This window comes from Diadema setosum, chromosome 4, assembly GCF_964275005.1.
Source record: "Diadema setosum chromosome 4, eeDiaSeto1, whole genome shotgun sequence".
NCBI lineage: Eukaryota > Metazoa > Echinodermata > Echinoidea > Diadematoida > Diadematidae > Diadema > Diadema setosum.
The window spans coordinates 48,586,636-48,607,271 of NC_092688.1; the positions used below are offsets into that span (position 1 = coordinate 48,586,636).

Below are 20,636 nucleotides of genomic sequence, written 5' to 3' on the forward strand. Positions count from 1 at the left end.
AAAGTTTAATGATCTCTGATTTGTTTACCTCTACTCTATGAAGGAAACCTGCAACTGTGTAGAATGAAGGCCAAGTCCAGCAAGAAGTCTTGTATATAAGTTAATGTATAGACAGGTCACAATGTGAGATCAGCTATGATGATATCTTGTCCAGATACCTGGTCACACCAATATGATAAACTGTGCATTATTTTCCATGCAAATGTGAAAACCGGAGAAACACCAGAATACATTGATCTGGAATACATTATTTGAATTGCAGCTGAAGTGGCATTGGTACAGCTACAAGTACACTGTGTTTAACTTGTGTTTAGGGAAGACAGATCGAAAAACCAGGGCCTTTAAAAATTTGGCTCATATTTAAATTTTAGAATATCCCGCTGTATTTCCACTCCATTTCTCAACAAAGAACTGGCATTGAAACAGTATCAAAATGACTTTGAAATCAAAAGGATTACTTGAAGGAAACTTGGTATGGTTATAATGAATCCATCTATTTCAAATATTGAGAAAGGAACTGACATCAAAACAATAAAGTGTGTGTATGACCTAGGTGTAACATTCTAACATGCAATCACATCACAATCAAATCACAATCAAATCATAATCAAATCCCAATTAAATCACTTTAAGCTTAAAATTTCTCTCTGTCAACAATTACAATGCTCAGGAAAAATTGTCATTCACATTGGTTGATCAACATTTAAAGAGACGAAGAGAAAACCCAGAATTAACTAAATATCCATCACAATCCAGTCTGACTGCACACTTCTGTACAGTCAGAAACAGATGACCATGCATGACATGTCAAGGTGCATGAGACACACACAGATAAGGTCACAGCACACAATTCCACTGCGCCTGAATGAACGTTACAAATTAATGGGTTTACCTTAAAGTAGACCACGGCAAAGAATTGAACTTTACTAGCAATGGTCAAGGGTTTTTTGCTTTGTCTGTCTCTGTCAAAGAAGCAAACATACCTGTTGACTTATGCAATGTACATGTATAAGAGGGAAGGGATTTGCATATGATGCAGATTGATGCAGGTATGATCACATTTAATGCTGTACATACATACGTACATACATACACATACACACACACATGCACACACACTATAATTATCTTTGAGGCAGTTTCAGAGAGCAAAGCTTACACATAGAGAGACACTAACTGGTACCTAACCCCTCCCCCCCCCCCAAAAAAAAAAATGGAGAAACAAACAAACAAACACAAGAGCATCCCCCACCCCCCGTTGTTGCAGTGTCTACCTTCATCTCTATGTGGGCCAGCATAATCCAGAAAGTCCTTAACAGAAATTATTGAATGTGAGAAGAATGATCTATTTCAAGCTGTTATCATGGGGGAAAGTTTTCAGGTTTGTCTCATCTCTAGGAAGAGGAGACTTCTTGAAGAGCCAACAGCAAACTTTGGGATTGGTCCCTGACGGTTATTATCCATGCAGTAGACGCCACGAGAGAGCTCCACAATCCGACCAGTAGTCTGCATTAAAAGACAAAAAAAGGAACATGGACAGTACTGTAAAAGTGGAAATTTTTGCAATGTTGAAATTTTTGTGCATTTTGCGCAACCAGAAAGTAGCACGAAAATAAATGCCCAAGAATATTTTTGCTTGCCATGTGTTCAAGCAGCTGATGTCTTCATTCCACAGAATTAAAAGCATGCAAAACTCATCTTGCCCGTCCAAGTGCAAAAAATAAGTCGGGCGAAAATATTCACTTTTACAGTATTATGTTATGTCAGGGTTTGAGACAGACAAGTAGAGCAGAGGAGCAAATCATCAAAGAAAAGAACAAAGAGCTGCCCAATTATCAAAGGTTGATATACTCGGACCAGTGATCCATTGGGACTGTGAACTTTTTATTCATACAGGCATGTTTTTGTTCCTCAGTAAAATGGTAGTAGACAAGTCAAGCCCTTAGAAGATACGTATGTACGGTAGGCCTGTATTCAAGCAGCCTATTATATGATAATGTGCATTTCAGTCGAAATACTGCACTCAGCACAAGTCACCTCTTAGTAATATTGTGATGTCATACAGTAGATTGCCTTACACATCACACAGTTTACATTGCTGATTTGATTTACACATTGGAACAAAGAAAACAAGGAAAAGTAGAAATTACGCGGTGCGCAATATCTGTCCCCGCCGGAAGTAGCATTTTGTAACAAAATGTGCAATATAGGTAAAAAATCAAGGTCAAAGGTCAAAGAAGTCAAAGGTCAAAATTCTGTGTAGAAGTTTTGAAGCCCTCACCTAGTGCCATCACATAAAGCAAATGGAATCGAAATTGGGTTAGAAATGACGAAGGAGTAGCCTTTTGTAGCCAATGTACAATATAGGTCAAAAATCAAGGTCAAAGGTCAAAGAAGTCAAAGGTCAAAATTCTGTGTAGTAGTTTTGAAGCCCTCACCTAGTGCCATCACATAAAGCAAACGGAATCGAAATCGGATTAGAAATGGCGAAGGAGTAGCATTTTGTAGCAAAGTCAAAGGTCAAGGTCACAACTGAAATTCTGTGTAGAAGTTTTAAAGCTCCCATGTAGTGCTATCATATAAAGCAAACAGAATCAAAATTGGCTCATAAATGACAGAGAAGTAGCAAATTGAACATTTTGATCACACACGGACGCACACACGGACGGACGGACGCACGGACACACACACGTACGGAGCCCGTTTCATAGTCCCCTGCTCAAACTCGTTCGGCGGGGACAAAAAAAACTGTACAAGCCAACATGCTTATTATTACAAAACATACAAAGGCAAACTATATCCAACAAAAAGATGTACAGAGAGAGAGAAAGTACCTGCAATGTCCCTCTGTCGATAACTCTGACCATGTTTGCATCACAGCCTCCTGCTACAATGTGATCCTTGCCAAGCCACTGGGCACAGTATAGCTGATTTATAAAATAACAAACACACCCACAAAATAACATCCATTAATATCCATCAACTCACTCTAACTAGGTGCAATTCCTATTTTGTGAACTCTCTATATAATGTATATACAAATTTCTTTTATTTTTTATTTTTACTATCATTCTTTTTTTGCATGTGTAAATGTGTGACTTTCTGAGGTATCAGAGAAAGGTTATTAAAGCTAAAAGTACTGCAAAATTGAAAATTTTTGCACATTTCGAGCAACCAGAAGCCAGGGCAAAAATAAAAGCATGTGAATAATTTTGCATGCCACATGTTTTTAATTGATGTACTGATTCTGCAAATTTAAAAACACATGAAATTCACCTCACCCTGCCAAGCGCGAAAACTTGTGCAAAAATATCCACTTTTAAGGTACATAAATTAGTATATCATTGTACAGTAACTGTGTCTGTTGTGTTAGTAACAGCAGCACTGCAAATGACCAATATTCACCTTTGGAAGACTTATTTTCATTCCCCATCTTTACAGCACCAGAACAAAATTTTGTTTGCCCCATCCTCCAAGATGTTGCTATTCATGTACAAACAGAGCGGGGTAAATACTTATAGTAAATGTCAAAAGTAAAGACTGAAACAAGCTATAACCAGACTAGAGTCATCAAGCGATGAGGTGTGGTGGCACTCCCACATGACATCTGGATTGATGACGAGTGTTTGTTAGTAGAAAGCAGACCCAACTACTCACCAGTGAATTGTTGATATCTTTAGGTACTGATTTGATGAGAGATCCTGTGTCATAGTCCCACACCTACAAAAAGAGAAACACAGAGCAGATGAACATCAGCAGAAAGGGCAAAAAATAAGACACGAAAACTTTAAAAACCTCTCAATAATACATGCATGGATGATACACTATGTTTCCTGTAGTTGTACACATACAGTGTACATCAATATTACAGATTTTGAGTTTCTTGTCCAACTCTTCCTCTTTTAATTACCTGAACTATTTCTTCTTGCCCCCTGACATTCTCTTTACCAAATCACACTGGCTTTATCTAGGACAGTTTCCTAACACTCTCAGCCTTGTCACTGCAATTGTTTGCTGAAGTGGTCAAAGCAGCAATGTCTTCACAAAAGTGCCTTTTCTTTGCTTTCCTGCAGTCAATTTCTTTGTGGCATTCTTTACTCTCTCTTCCTTATCTAAAGCCTTTTGTGATTCAGGTGATTATCATAAGGATACGTGGATGAGGCTGGAAGTGAGGCTAGAAGATCTTTGCTTCCCATCCCTCCTACATGGTATTCATAGTCAGTAATGATTCCTGTAGCCAGTACATCCCTGTGCAGAACATTTGTAGTCACTACTTGTGTTCCATGGACACTCACTGCTCTAGCTACACCAACCTACAAATTATACGGCACCATACACATTATTTTCACAATATCAAACAATTTTGAAATCACTGGATCTTGTTGCATAGAGTCTCTGTAGAAGATGTGAGATCTCGGGATTATATGAAGAGAACTTGGCTTGACCTAGCACAGGAATTTATTCACACAGACTGCCTTTAAGGTGCATTACCTGCCACACACTAGGTTTGACATAGCGGGCACTGAATAATGTATTTAGAAATATCTTGAACTAAGAAATGCACCCCACTGAGTCAGCAGCTACTGTGAATCAAAAAATGCTCACGGCATGAAATTTTTGTGAATCGGAGCTAACGGTCTTTTTCCCATCTTTTGCCTTTGACATTCAATGCATACAGTGTGGGCAAGAACTTTTGCATGCATTTTAATTTTGCAAATCTTGGCTCTCGCAAAATTTGTGAAATTAAAATGCAGGCAAACAATTCTGGTTTTACAGTAGTTTCTTAAAATCAAGTCAATCAAAGCCTCTCACAGAGATGTATATCAACTGACCCTTCACAGCCAATATTCTTTAACAGAGCAATAATGAACTTCTCATTTGTTATTCTATATTCAAATTGTCACTTTTCACTATATTTCACATTCCTAGTAACCTCATATCAATTTCATTTTGCTCAAGGAAAGTTAGTGGTCTACCTTTGTGAGATCCATCATGACCAACAAATTCATGTATGTGGTCATGTCCACTTACAGAGAGCAATAACTTGTTTCTCCTAATGTTCATAGATTCCAACAAAAGTAAAAAGCACTTAACATTTTACAAGGACATGTTGAAAATTTTAAGCACATTTCTGTAGCTTTTCAAAGACATGAAATTCAAATGCTTTCCAAAGTGTATACAAATAATATGCTAGGTAGGAAGCAGACTGAGACAGAGAGGGAGAGAGAGAGAGAAAAAAAAAGACAAAGATGAATCACCTGGAGATTGTTTGTTTTCCTCCATGAACCAGTCAAAATGTGATTGTGATGAACATCAATATCAAGGGCATCCCCACAGATGTGAGGACCATACGTTTTCCTGTGGAGACAGACAGAGACTATTGATCATGTGTCAAATGGCCATGACTCTCATGTTGAGTGTATCTACAACAGAATAATTTCAGAAGCAAGGTCAAATATGGCGAGTCCACATATAACAAGAATGGATATGACAGAACTTGAAATCATGACAAGGAGGGATATGGTGAGAGTAAAATGTAAATCCTTGGCCCCATCTTCTCTTTTTGATATTCACCTATTGTACATGTATGGTAAATTTTATGGTCAATTTTAGATAGATAGAATTTGGCCATGAAATTGGGCTGTATACTTTGATTGAATATGGCCAGAAAATAGACTGAGTTTAGCTGTGAAGACTAGCAATGATCGGACAAACCTGGTAATGAGGGCTAGCTGAAATGCGTGTAGTTACCATGCACTGAGCTGTGAGTTATTCTCCCCTTTTCTTCTAAAACATATAATTTCTTGAATAATGGTGGTGCAATGTCTATTTTGGTAGCCTGGGTCACTAGGCCACCGCTATTTTGGGGCCTTGCTATATGTAAACCCCAAATGCAGGCATTTTCAGGAATGATTTTTTGTTTGTTGGTTTGTTTGTTTGTAAATAATAATGTACAAAATCTTCTGATTTTCAACCTGAGGCTGCTGCTTCTAACCTGATGGCATGCTCATTTCCAATCTGCCAGAATTGGATAGTGTCGTCCCAGCCTCCAGTCACAAACTCCTTCTCTAGTTTTGGATGAAACTTGACGGAAAACACCCTGCTCCTGTGGCCATCCATTACATTCATAGATGGACTAGAAGGGAAAAACATAATCATTGCTGGACATTCTGAAGTATACATGGTATGAGATATGCATCCATACATGTAGTGCACAAGCAGTATGATGATATAGTGTGACAAGCATACATCCTATGGTGCCAATACATATAATTTGTTATTTCATCTGTGGCTTCACCTTGGGTGAAAAGTGCAGATACTACAATTTTCCAGCCAATCTTGCCCTGTGTACATCAAATGTGTGTACTCCCTATCTACTATCATGCCTTCTCATGATTCTAATTCTAATATTTTGTCAGGGTAGCCCATTCACCAATAAGTAGTGGTCTTCCATGGAGCCCCGAATGATATTGATGAACATATGTACATTAAATAGCAAAATGTATATACAGAAGATAACATATGTACATTGCAAAGTAACATAAAGAATACAGTGAATATTGACTATGGCACAACAAGAGTTCATCAGAACGCCGATATAACAATTAAAACGCCATTGGGCAGGAATGATTAGCTCGCCCAGAATAAATTTGGTGTCTTATTTACAAATATATACAACTTCGTTTAAACAATTTCTTAAATGAATATGTGGAAGAAGCTGATCTGATTGAATAATCTCGTTTGTTCCATTAAAGGACAAGTGCACCTTCATAGACATGTGGGTTGAGTGAATGCAGCAATATTAGTACAGTAGAACACATCAGTGAGAGTTTGAGGAAAATCGGACAATCCGTTCAAAAGCTTTGAATTTTTAAGTATCTGCGCAGTCACTGCTGGATGAGAAGACTACTACAGTGTATGATGTCATATGCGTACAATGATATAAAGAAAACTAGAAATGTCGCTATGGCGACTGATGCCTCCGCCATAATGCATGATTCTTCCAATAGGTGTATGGTACAATGTCTTCACAATGTGTTATGACAGTTTCACAAAACTGACAAAATATTGAAATGACAGGTTTGTCAGAAATATCTTGAATGTTCACTTTCCTTGAACTAGGTTTGCTATAATTGTCTAAGAGTGCAGGTACCTGTATTTGGGGAATTGAGAACTTTTACTTGACTTCTGACCTACCCTTTTATAAGTTTATGCATTGAGTAATTTTCAAGGTATGAAGAAAGAGTGTAATTAAAGTATAAAATATATATATATTTGCATTTAAACCTGACCTTTGACCCTTAACCTTTGACCTTCTGGCTGGAAATTTCTCAGAGAATCTCCATTAGGGAATACATGTATATATCAAGTTTTAGTTTTAAAAATAATAATGTAAGCATTGCATATACTAGTATATGAGGGAAATAGTAAAATTTTGAGGAGTTGACCTTGACCTTTGACCCCCCTGACTAGTGACCCATGACCCCTACATTCCCTAGAAAATCCCTGCCAGTCAGTACATGTGTATGTACCAAGTTCCATGAAGATACATTGAACCATTTGCAAGAAAAGTGAAATTGTAACATATTCACCTAACCTTTGACCTTTTGACCTTTGACATTATGACATGAAACTCTCTCTGGAGAATCTTTATGCAGTAGTACATGTCTACAATAAGTTTCAAGATAATACCTTCGGGCATTACATGGATATGGGGGAAATAGCAATGTTTTTAGCATTTGACCTTGACCTTATGACCTTTGACCTCCTGCCAATGTCACTAAAATCTACTCAACTAATTGCCCCATCATACATCATCCTTGGACCAAGTTTGGTGAAAGCTGCTTCATCCAGTTTAGAGTTATCACGAAAACAGATAAATTTTAGGGTTTGACCTTGATCTTTGACCTTTGACCTCTGTCCAATTTCACTAAAACCTAATCAAGTAATTGTCCCATCATACATCATCCTCAGACAAATTTTGGTGAAATTTGCTCCATGCAGTCTTGAGTTATCGCGTAAACAGATACAATTTAATGATTTGACCTTGACTTTTGACCTTTGACCTTTGGCCGATTTCACCCAAAATCTAATCAATTAATTGCCCCATCATACTTTATACTTGGACCAAGTTTGGTAAAATTCCAGTCAATATTACTTAAGTTATCGCGTAAACGAATGCGGACGTACGTACGTACATACGGACGGACGGACAACCCGAAAACATAATGCCTCCGGCACCACTTCGTGGCGGAGGCATAATAAAAAGAGAATTTCACAAAACTTCACTTTTTGAATAAAGTGCACATTTCTTCGACTTGTTACTGACATATGTTAAGGGTAATATTGTTCCTCCTGCCTTCTGAAAGAGAGAAGTCAAGTGTTCTTTTGTTATGCGAGAAAAGTGAAAATATGTTGAATTTTCTTTATTCTCTCTTTATATCATTGTACACATGTGACATCACAAGCTATAGTAGTCTTCTCATCCAGCCTTGAGTGTGCAGAAACTTCAAAAATTCATTACTTTTGAACGGATTGTCCGATTTTCCTCAAACTCTCACTGATGTGTTCTACTGTACTAATATTGCTGCATTCACTCAACCCACATGTCTATGAAGGTGCACTTGTCCTTTTAAAGTATTGTAGCAGCACAATGACTCACACTTTCATTTTCTCGCACTACTAAGAATTGTTTTCGTCCACTCGCTGACCGCTAGTGGTCACTCTACGGCGTAACACAAGCACATTTTTACGACCGCTCTGGCCCTCTGTATCGCGAGCACGCGTATATCATCTGTCACATTCCTCGCGAACAACGTAACTTCACCTCCGGTCACTCCTACGGTCACCATGACAACGCGAGATGGACATCCTTTCTAACCAATCTCCTTCTTTTCTTCGCTCCACGTCTCGAGGAAACTTTGCACGCATGCTACAACTCTTCATTCACAAAATTCAACTTTTCATGCACACTACATTTCTTGACCAGCTTTCGACGTGAAAGGTGCAAAGCACGGAAACGTCAAGTTGTCAACTCGCCAAACTTTATCAACAAACATCGGACTCGCGAACTTCTCTCTCTCTCTCTCTCTCAATCTATCTCTATTTTCCATCTCTAACTTCGCCGTCTCGTGGAGCAGTCAATATTGTGCTACTTCGACATATTTACTGGAATTATACTTTGTGTCGCGTTATGTTCTTGTGTATATACCAAACGGGAAAGTGCAATAACTGAACTCTCAATTGGAGGCCCATTTCCTGCAACAGCATCGACTCCAGGCGCAGCTTGGAAACGCGGGAGATATTGTGTGTATCAAAACAACGAATGGTGAGTAGAAGGATATATTCTCTACGCTCTATAAATATCCTACTACGAAATCCCTTCAGTATTAAGATACAATTGGGCTACACTTGTGACAATCAGAGCGAAATCTTGGCACACATAGACTTTCACTTTCTATTAGCCTTGAGTGATGTTCATATGTTCATAATTTATGATTTATTCTGTCCACATGGTCATACTTGCCACCATATTTTAGAATACAGTAACACAATGCTACATGACTGCTATTCAGATGTCATGTTGAATGAACAGAACAGCAGACTATGGGACATAAGCTTTGGCAATAAGAGAGATTAGCTTTACAAAGTTATACAGAATTAAAGTTTTGAACACTTCCATTAGTCACAATTCAATTAAAATGCCTTAACCCTATTTTAACTGGGCTATTTGAGACCAAGTTTTTACTGGGGGGGGGGGGGGGTCAATTTGACCCCCCTTCAGATCTCGGCCGCCGATGGCGCGATCGCTGCAAAATTCTGCCTGAACAAAGAGCCGGATGTCAACTACAAGATTACATGGTCATACAATAGAAAGATATTGATTTTCTATTTTTAGTATATCAATTATGTAAATTTATGCACGAAATTTTTATTTCACCTGTAACTCCATTAAAAAGACTAAAGGATTGCTAAATTTTTGTTCGAGAATTCCTTAAGATACATCAAACAATTTTCTTGCAAAAAAATAGCACAATCAAAATAATTTTTTTTTAATTGTTTTTTAATTTCCTATGTATTTTGTTTTTTCGACCTTTTGTTTTCTATTGTTTTTTGACCAAATTTTGTTGCAGGCACTTTTTCAAGCTTATCTACATTAGAATTGATTAATTTCAATGCTTAAAAGTGGAAATAATCTAATTTATATCAATTTAACAAAAAAAACCAAACCACAATTTGCATTGGATTTGCACACAATATCGTGAATTTGAGCCGTTTATGGGTTGACATGCATATAATGCAAATTATTACGTAACTTCAGAACGGTGTACCCGGACATCGTAAATTTGGTCTCAAAATATGCGGGAGACTTCAAAGAAATAAAGTCATGAAATGACATGGCACCATTTTGTCGCGTTGCGGAATCGTGGCGCGAAATGTTGAGGGGGGGGGGGTTAATTTGTCCCCCCTAGTTAATATAGGGTTAAGTAGCTGTGTTAACAAACACTGTATTATCGCCCTGATGAAAACAAACAAACCAAAAAAGTTATGTGAGGGAGCCTTGCTGAAATAATCAGTAAAGAATGATTATGCTGAAATGCTCTCTGCATAATTTATAAATAAGATTGATTGTGTCATACTGATCCTAAAGTGCAACAGGGGTGAGATTGTATGTGAAAACTGAAATGCCGTTTGAAAAGTCTCTTCATCAACTGGTCATCTTAATTACCTGGGCTGACAGGTTTGAATGAGCTGCTTGGTGGTAGCATCATAAACATGGATCTTGTCATCTGAGCCTGTGGTGACAAACAGTGATGTCTTTTTGTCGAAGGCAGCAGCTAGAGTCTGGCGAGGTTCATGGATGGTGTGTAGACACTGGGAGGTGGCTGTGTGCCAAAGTTTCACCATTCCTGAGGCATCTGGGTAGGAAACAAGCCAGTCACTTAACATATCATTTCAATCCTGATTTCATACAGTCACATGACCTTGCCGGATTTGTCTTCATCTTTCTTCTCTGAGGGCTAACGAAACTTGCTTGACTTTCCTGAATGACAGTCTCCGACTTTAGTCAAATAATTTGCTTCTTACAGTTTGTCATTTTATCAAGATTCATTAAATTTTGTAACACTAATGCTGATGCACATACACTCCAAGCCAAGAATCCTACAGAATGAAAATAACTTACCTATTGGTAACTATGTATAACTAAATCAATATTCATATAAGTTCATTACCTCTGCCAAGGGAGGAGGTTATGTTTTCGTTGCCGTTGGCTTGTCCGTTTGCAAAATAACTAAAAAAGTTGAAAACGGATTTGGATGAAACTTACAGGAAAGGTTGAGAATGACACAAGGAATAGATGATTAAACTTTGGTAGTGATCCGGGAATTTCTATGAATTTTATGAAGGATTTTGATATTTTGGCAGGTAGATTCAATGAACTTGGGAGTTCAAGCTGCGTATTTCTTAGGTTTTCATATGCGCATTAGAGTGCGTGCTCTAGTTTCTGGTCCACGGCGAGGTGGGCCGTGCAGCTGGCATTGATGACGTAACGAAAGGTTTTTATTATTATTATTAGGAAATTGGGCGATTTTCAGCATGCATACGTATGGGTAGAAATCATTTATCTCTACAGAAGAAGTGGTGGAAATGAGCTGCTTGGCAGAGGTCTGCGCTCTCAGAGTGCTTCTCTAGTTATACATAAATTAATTCTAATAACAAATGCCATGAAACTTCAAATTGACACTGACTTATGGTTAACATTTAAGGTTCTCTATTAAAAAAATAGAAATTATCCATATGCTTTGAAAACTGACAGACAAATTTAAGATAATGCCTCCATCACCATAACATATATACACAACAAGTTTAAGGCATACAAATCCACACACTGTCAGGTAGTCAGAATATGGCTGCTATGATGCAGCCCTGAACCAAGAATAATTCTGTAAAGTGATGGTCAATATGAATGAATCACTCACAAGTAGCCAGAAGGAGATTAAATGATTTGTCTTCTTCCAGATGATGTCTGAAGTTAAGACTAGTGCAAGGTAAATGGGACTCTTTGGTTTCACTGTCAGACAGGTTGTAGAGCTGAGCTGCAGTCTCTGTTGAATAGACCTGGGAGGTAAAAAGGAAATCAGCAGTGTACAAATTTTTCATCTTTCATATCAACTCATATTGACTTTTAACAAGCCAATTTGACGCTGAACAGTTTTTTAAAGTATCTCTACCCAAGCCTTGATTTAGATGAATTACTAACCTTAATGGATCCATCTACAGTTCCCACTGCAAGCAAAGAGCCATCCTCACTGTACTGACAACACATCACCTCCTGCTGTGTATGGCTACAAATGGTGAAATGAACAAGGTTGTACAGAGATTAGGTTGTGATATGTTGGGTCTACTGATATGCAGTAGATTCATCCTCACCTCTGCCTACTTTAAAGCCTTGGGTATCTCATGAACCAAAAGGGTCACCTTGAGACGACTCATGAACACAAATCATTCAATTGTGAATTGGACGACATATATGCTATAATGCCTGGTATACTACAGAAGATGGGCCATTAATATTCACATGGGCTAGAAACCCATTGATAAACATACAAATGGACTCCCTGACATGAAGTCTGAAAACAACTGTCCACATTTAGTGACTTTACAAATTATATTCAATGGCATGTTCAAAATATGATACAGTGTACATTGTACATGAACTTCAGAGGTTAATCTGAAAAAAAAAAAAAAATCCCAAAAGTGTCCACGTAAGTACGTCTTTTAAGACAAACACATCGCTGTATCAGACATGGTTTCATAAGGTCTTAAAACATTTAATGCATATTATATAATATTTTTTAGGTAAGATACACTGTATATTTCAACATGTTGGATGAAAGTGGGAAAGAGAGTGAAAGGGTTGATTGACAGACCTTTAAGTGTCTTGACACGACTAAGCTGTGTTTCACAAGGTGACATATTCTTCAATTTCAATGACAGATTGACATTAGTAAACACTCTATAACTTCTTCACTCAGTTGCTCAATTCATTATGTTGTCTATGTATGTTTCCATGGACAGAAATATTTCAGTGAACTTTGTTCCCACAACCCTGTTATTTTGTGCTGCTTGTTAAATCTTGCAATTAAATAGCAAATGTTTAGGTGTACAAAGAAAGTTAATCTAAAAGGAAAATCATATTTACCAATCACAGTGCAATAATTAAAGATTAAATTGTATATAGACATATTACAATCTAGCATTACACCCAGGTTGCGACAGGTTTGGGACACACTAATTGACATGCCGGAAAAGGAAATGAAATTTATGTCAAGTTTAACTCAGATTTATCCGTATTCAATTTCAAAGAATTTTTTCCCCTTAATCAAATGAAATGTGCAAAGTAGGATACAACATTTTCTTAAAACAAAGCGTGTGTGATTTTAGGTGAACCTTGATGCCCTATATGTGTACAACAGAAAAAAGGGCAATCAAGAAAATGATGACTGTTTAGTATGACAATTCAACTTACACATGATGTATGATCCTTAGGTTTCCCTCAGACACTGGTTCTTTTTCTGCCTGATGCATATTGTGATCTCCCTCCCCCAGCATACTGGCTGCACTTGACATACTCAGCATGCTTCGAGGTGTAGAAGTGGAGCTGCGATCAGGGCTCAAAGTGCGCCGTGGACGAGCCACGCCTGCTCCTGACATTCCAGCCAATGACAGCATTGTGCTGACTTGATTAGCTGAATGCTCTGTAATTGACAACTGGGTATTGTATGCCCACTGGGTAAACTACGCAGGCTAGGTAGACCTATCTAAACACAAAAATATTGAAGTTGAAGAATGTGTGAAAATGACTGGCATCACAATAATACTCACATTATAGTCCATGGGCCAGGTCAGATATTGGTACCACCAAAAGGGACAAAACCTTTGTGGTGCCGTTTTGTTTGTTAGGCATATATAAGTGTATCAAACTATGATAGCAATTCCAAATGAGTAGCTTAGTCATGAAAAATGTAGTCTTTAATCAATGCATTCTGGGCTTTAATAATCAGCCCATGCGTCTGAATCAAGATTATACACAGAACAACAAAGCACGGTCTCTACGGAGCGCACTGTTTTGAACGCCGTGTATCTCTCCGTGGAGTCATAGTCTACATTCAAGGCAGCCGAGGCCATATCCAAAGGCTATTCTGTATGGTACCTCTCTTTATGTCCGTAAAAATGAATGGAATGGGAGACGTTACCGCAGAACGGTATTTTCTTATTATTCATTGTCATTCATTTTCTCGCTAAAATCCCCATGGAAATTTATTTCTATGATAAGTTGCTACATTCTGCTGTGCATATTTTCATATCTTTTGCCGAGCAAGAAATAACAATTTTATGTTGTTTTCATACGGTATTATAGCCAATTCAAGGGCTACATCTGGATAAGTGACTATTGTATCAATGAATATTTAAGACATAGCCTAATTAAGGCTTACATATTATGATAAGATAAGTGATAATGAATTTCCTGTTTGAAAGAACAATGAAAATTGGAATTATGGAGTAATCACTATAAAGATGGCAGTTCAAAATGACAAGATCATACAGAGGGGAAGAGTACTGATGTAAATTCCATTTTATATAAAGTTAGATTACAGCGTCAAACAAGGTATTTGCAGATCTTGATACCAGCAAATGACCGCGGTCGTACCCCAAGGGTTGTATACAGCAAGGGAATTGGAGGGTTTTGCCCATTCCCATTCCTAGACTTTTACCCCAAACCCAGACTTTGGTTTTTTTACTTGGACATCACATTTTCAGATTTATCAGATATTGAGTAAGTCAGTCAACAATTAAAGAAATTATCCTTTTTTTTTTTTTTTTTGGGGGGGGGGGGGTTGTTAATTGTGCTTTTCAAAATTTGGCTATCCTAGCATGACGCATGGCAAGGAGCAAAGTAATTTTGATTTAGCAATTTTATTTGTTTCTCGGTATCTACTTGGATTTTTGTTTTTATACCTTGTGTCAGAGGGGATCGTTATGATAATTCTTCCCTGTTCCAGACTTATGAAACTCCACCAAAATGCAATTGCTCTGAAAATTCTGACAAATACTCTGCAACAAACACTAATTTGCTCCGTCGACATAGCTCTATTTGCATTTGCGGACATTTGCTACTCCCCAGTTATATCGAGGCTTGCTGACTTTCTGAAGTTGCATGGCGGTGACCAATAAAAACAAAACAGAAGAATAAAGCCGCCCCAAAACTCTCTCTTTTCGATTAATGCCCATAATATACATAGCGTGCCTATTTTGTGTTTGCTCATTAGTTTGTTTGAATTAAAATTAATGTTCGTTTTTTGTATATCTTTTGGTATGATTATCATGGCACTATCTATCATATTTCCTGTCACTTTATCCTTTCCATTAAGTGTCGAAGTAAATTTGCTCTGAAGAGTGTTTCGTATATTTAGTAACATTAACTCACCCGTTTTGCAGAATCATTAGTATTAAGAAGGATGTTTTGCTATCTCTCGTTGCGCTCGTAATTTTGGTGAATACACTGTATGTAGATATCTTGCTATTGGCGTGTTGGTACATGGGAATTGTTTGTTGAGGTGTCTATGTCAAAATGATATCGAAATGTTGGTGATGATTGTGGCTCTGATTATTTGGAGTAGTACAGAGTATTTGATTATGAATATAGTAATCACGATTTTAACAAAGGGTGACAGATACGATTTCGCCGTTGATAGTGTCCTTTGAAATGCCGGTTTTTTTTTTCACTCTTTTCCCCTAAATATTCCCCAAAGTGTTTATCGCATAGTTGAATAACAACTCTAAGAACACGAAGAATGCAACAGCTCGCATGTGTGGGGATGCCCTCGCATTTGATTATGTGACAGTGGATGAATTGTTAATATCCCCAAAATAGCAAAATTTTGGAGAGGGAGGTGCTCCACTGATACTGAAAATTAAACTTTGCTCACTATAAGTTTGATATCTTGTCTGACCACCTCCAAATTTGATGTCGTTTCCTGAAACTTATTACGCATATATATATGTACGTTGTATAAGATATGTTTAATTTGTGTTAAAGTATTTTGGTTACCATGGCAACAAATAAACATAAGCAAGTTCCGTTTCACATTTTGACCCATTCTTAGTTTCTTGTTACTTATCATTTTATGTATTCGCAACATAAAATAATAAAATTTTATACTTTTAATGGAAGTATTCAATTATGTTTGAAATAGCTACAGTGCCCTCTTGTGTTTTGTCTTGATTTTTTTTTTTTCTGTGGTAAACACCATTTTCTTAAGATTTGGTCCTGTAAATGCTCCGAAAAGGTCAAAATGAAGTTCAAATGTGTCTTAATATGTCTAGATAAAAATCAACAGCAAAAAACTAGTTGCATTTTCGCCTTAACTGCCCGATATATAAAAATGGTTAATTGAATATTAGTCAATGGGATTCTCTTTGTTTTCTTTGTATTTTGACAAATTGCTCCCTCTTTGTGGTTTCCAAGAAAAGTTTTGATGGTGCCATTTTGTAGAGTATGTCTTGATAATTTACATTTGTGCCACATTTCAGAGCAATTGATAGAAAAATATTGAGTTTATAGAGGGAGCGGATTGTGCCCTCCATGGTTTACCAAGCTGAAAAAAGGTATTTAGAGTTATGAGGGTTAACGGCTGATACTGAGACTAAGCTACTTCTCTGGAATTGCTATCATAGCAAAATATCATCTACAGATACATACCATTTCAAAATGCAAGCAGAATTTGTCCCTTTAAGTGGTACCAATATCGTAAAAATCTGGTCTTGGCCCATGGACTATTAGCTCAGTGAACCACACAGATACTATTTCACTTTCTGAAAAATTGAACCATGAACAAATATCTCATTTATTCTTTTCAATATTTGTCTCGTTGTGCATACTTTTTCTTTGCCATTGACCACATGCAGCCAATATAGCATACTTCAGTACATTTTGAAAATCAGAGTCGAAGGCAATGATGCCCACTAACCATCAATGCTAGGTTGCTACCCACAAACCGTTACTGGCAACTGAATCCTGCAAGTCACATACAAATGTACTGAGCTATACTCTATCCATTCAAATAATGCTCCGATATTTTGTTTGGTGAAATCATCCATCAAGCAATGACAATATACACTTCTGTGAATTCAGGTATGGTGGTGTGTTTATCACTTGCACTAAAGAAAATCATAATCTGCTCTTTCTTGTTTTCTCAGAGAGAGAGAAAAAAGAGAAGAACAAAATCATGAAATACAATGTAGGGCCTATGAGAGTAAAATTTCAAGTTGACTGACATGGTAAATCACCAAGCAAGTATGCCACGTCATGTACAAAGAGGGAAAAACTCATGAACGAACAGGTATTACCGGACAGCATGGTAATTCCGGACATGCACATTTTTGCGTACTAATGACATTCAGAGCACACGAAAACTTTGTAGATTAGCCTCACAGAATGATGTATGGACTGAAATAAAAAAAAAAGAAGAAAGAAATGCAACCTAAAACTGTAAAAACGCAAAGAAATTCACATCATACCTCAGATTTGGAAGAAGTTATCGATTTTTCACAAGGTTTCATCATGTGAACTGTTCGAAATGTTCAAGTTAGACATGTATTTTACCGTAAAATACGAAATTTGAGCCTAATTTGCCAATTTTTTCTAAAAACATCGTCCACTGGATAGGAATGTGTACGGTGAATCGTGGATATGAATTGTGATTCTGGTGCAAGGACGTTGATTATTCCATTACAAAAATCGTGTCCGGAATTTATAACGCGATTTTACACCGTGCAAAAAGACAACTTATTGGGGAGGGGTGCATTTGAAGTCTATTTTTCAAAATTCAGAGCAAAAAAAAAAAAAAAAAAAAAGCGTCCGGTGATATGATCAACTCTCCTACTACGTGTAAACGAATGGTCATGAATAGCAATTGCATTTGTCCAGACACTGTGCACTAGATTAGATACTCTGGTCTAGACCCTTCTAGATTCTAATCTAAAGTAGTCACAGACTACACCGTGTAGCTCGTATCTGTTAGATGCCAAGAGTTCTACAAGTAGCGAGGCTACATAATACAAGAAGTTCTAGGTACTACAAGTTGTAGGTTCTATACCTGATCTTGACCGAAAGATCGGTCTGTATCTGGTCGTCGGGGAAATGTTCCGCGGAGACTACGTCTGGCTTCACGGATCCCCTCCTTGTCTACGGAGGAGAGCGATAACGTCATAAAAATTAAAAGTAAAAGACTCCTCCGCTCCGGACAGACGGATCTTTCTGTCTATTGACCGATTCTGTGACGCGCTATGTGTATTTTTTGGCATGGGCGCAGCCATAGTGGGTGTATCAGCCGACCCCCCCCCCCCTCCACACTCCCCCACCCCTCTTCCTACATTAGCACGCGCGCAGAATGAAAAACTGCTTTAGCCAATAGGCGTCTCGTACTGAGTGTGCGAATGCTTGCTTAGTGCGCGAACCTTTGTTACAAGTGCGTGTAAACCTGTTGCCCCGGGGTGGGGGAGAGCAGGGGGGGGGGGGGGTCTGCTGATACACCCACTATGGCTGCGCCCTGTGCCGTAAAGTGTCTGCTGCCCTCAACGAACCTGAATCGGTCAATAGGCCTACTAATGATAGACCTCTAACGAGTGTTATAGCTAGTTAGGGTGGGTCGTTGGAGAGTAACGACTTAGATTCTAACGTTAGATCTAAGTTATTTATAGAAAGGCCTAGACTTCTACTAGCTAGGAATGTAGGTCATGTCTATAGCGGACCTACACTCAGCCAACTGTTAGGTTAGATGATGTTCTATATTGTAGGTGCCAAGAAGTATTATTGGAAAGACCTCCTTTTGAGACAGCCACCCCAATTACACTAACGTTAGTACTAAAATAAGTGCAGATCTATACAACTCTAACTAGCCTAACCTTGCTTGCGATACGCACGGATGCACGCACTCACTTTTGTGTGGCTGTCTCGTAAGGAACTCTCGCCGAAATATTTTCTATTAAACGGTTTAGACTCTACAAGATGTATGCAACTGACAGTAAAAAAAAAGTCTAACGTTATGAAGAATCTCCGGTCTGTCCGGAGTCAAAATTTAGACTCTAATGTTAGAGACGTAGCTCGGTCTGCCTCATTAATAACGTTGTTACATGCCAGACAGTTACTTGCAGTTCACGCGACCGACGTCGACCCGGCGCGGCGCCGGCCCGCTTCCGGCCGTTCCCTGTACCCTGGCCCTTCCTGCAGCTCAGCTCCGCTCATCGATCGAGCGAGCTCCAGCTGCCGGTAACGTAGAGGTTTATTCAAACTTGATCGATGTAATTGGGACACATAGTATGGCGTGCAGACATTGCTTACATTATAACATGTGTTGCATTATGACACGCACTCCCCACTGACCTGTTTGCGATGAAACTGAGGCTTTTTGCACTTATAAGGAGGATATGTTGCCAAAAATTTCCTGCTGGTCGAGGTCGAAAGGACGACACCGCACGCACTGCGCACACGGTACACAGGTAGGTACCGCGGTAACACCGTAGGTACACACACGCAGGGGGACCGATGCGACCGGATCTGTAAAGCAGCTATATTACACACGTCACTCACAACTCGTCGATTAGCAACGAGACGCGATCTACAAAACCGTATGATGAATAGAATCGGATGTACGCGTACGTAGTCACATGATACAAAATCAAGCGCAGGCACTTTTCATGATGGCGATCCCATCCTCACCACAGAACTATTTCTGTGATCCTCTGATCACTAGTCACTATAGTAACCTTCAGATACATATTATGGATTAAGAGAATGCTACAATATTAGTAGAACACATTACTGAAAGTCTTTTCATTTTTTCATTTCATTTCATTTATTTCCACATCCTGATAAAAAGCATTAATACAAAGGATACTAGGAACGATACATACACAGTATAACATTGGAACAAAAGAGGAAATGTTGAACCTATTACAATTACACAACAGACAAACACAACAAAAAGCAATCATTTCAGTTTGTGGGGGGATCAACATAGACCATTGGTCTTTCAACGGCTGATCCCAAATATTACAGCTAAAATAGATTACATTTATGCAATAACAACAGAAAACTATACAGCAGAGAGAACATTATACATATAAGAAGGCAGGAGTCATCAAAGTGTGGTGCTTATACAATGAATAAAACTTGAAATTTATCTAATATCTTAATGAACAAGAAAGAATTTATAACTTCTTTTAAATATTGAAAGTCTATTACACAACTTTATTGCATTTGGTAAATCATTCCATAAAACAGGTCCCATATATTTGAAAGTGTATCTTGAAATACAGTACTTAAAATTTGGGATATACAATCTATCAACCTGTCTAGTATTATATTTATTCTTGTTTTGAATAAAAGAAGTATCAAGAAACCTTGGCAAAATGTTATTCATATATGAGTACATGATGACAGCGAGAAAGAATTTATTCATATCAAAAATCGTCAATAATTTATGTTCTTTGAATAAAAGACCTGTGTGGCTTAAAAATGGCCTATTACTTATCATACGGATTGCACGCTTTTGTAAAACAAAAATACGCTT

The 20,636-nt window shown here is 38.0% G+C and overlaps 1 protein-coding gene across 1 annotated transcript; it reads right to left on the reverse strand.

Moving 5' to 3' along the window:
* Window positions 1-1,258: 1,258 nt before the first annotated feature.
* LOC140227406 (uncharacterized) lies at window positions 1,259-19,531 on the reverse strand. Its single transcript, XM_072307813.1, has 10 exons — window positions 19,448-19,531; window positions 13,532-13,823; window positions 12,263-12,347; window positions 11,982-12,120; window positions 10,730-10,919; window positions 5,996-6,136; window positions 5,259-5,358; window positions 3,658-3,720; window positions 2,835-2,927; window positions 1,259-1,506 (listed from the first exon to the last, which is right to left on the reverse strand). The coding sequence occupies exons 2-10, from the start codon at window positions 13,732-13,734 to the stop codon at window positions 1,378-1,380; spliced, it is 1,143 nt and encodes a 380-aa protein (XP_072163914.1). The 5' UTR covers window positions 13,735-13,823; window positions 19,448-19,531; the 3' UTR covers window positions 1,259-1,377.
* Between the last annotated feature and the right edge of the window lie 1,105 nt (window positions 19,532-20,636).

Coding starts and splice junctions, on each gene's coding strand:
- LOC140227406 (XM_072307813.1), bottom strand. CDS start 13,734: ATGCTGTCATTGGCTGGAATGTCAGGAGCAGGCGTGGCTCGTCCACGG. Junction 2,928..3,657: donor AAGATATCAACAATTCACTG/GTGAGTAGTTGG, acceptor TTTATAAATCAG/CTATACTGTGCCCAGTGGCT. Junction 1,507..2,834: donor TCGACAGAGGGACATTGCAG/GTACTTTCTCTC, acceptor CTTTTAATGCAG/ACTACTGGTCGGATTGTGGA.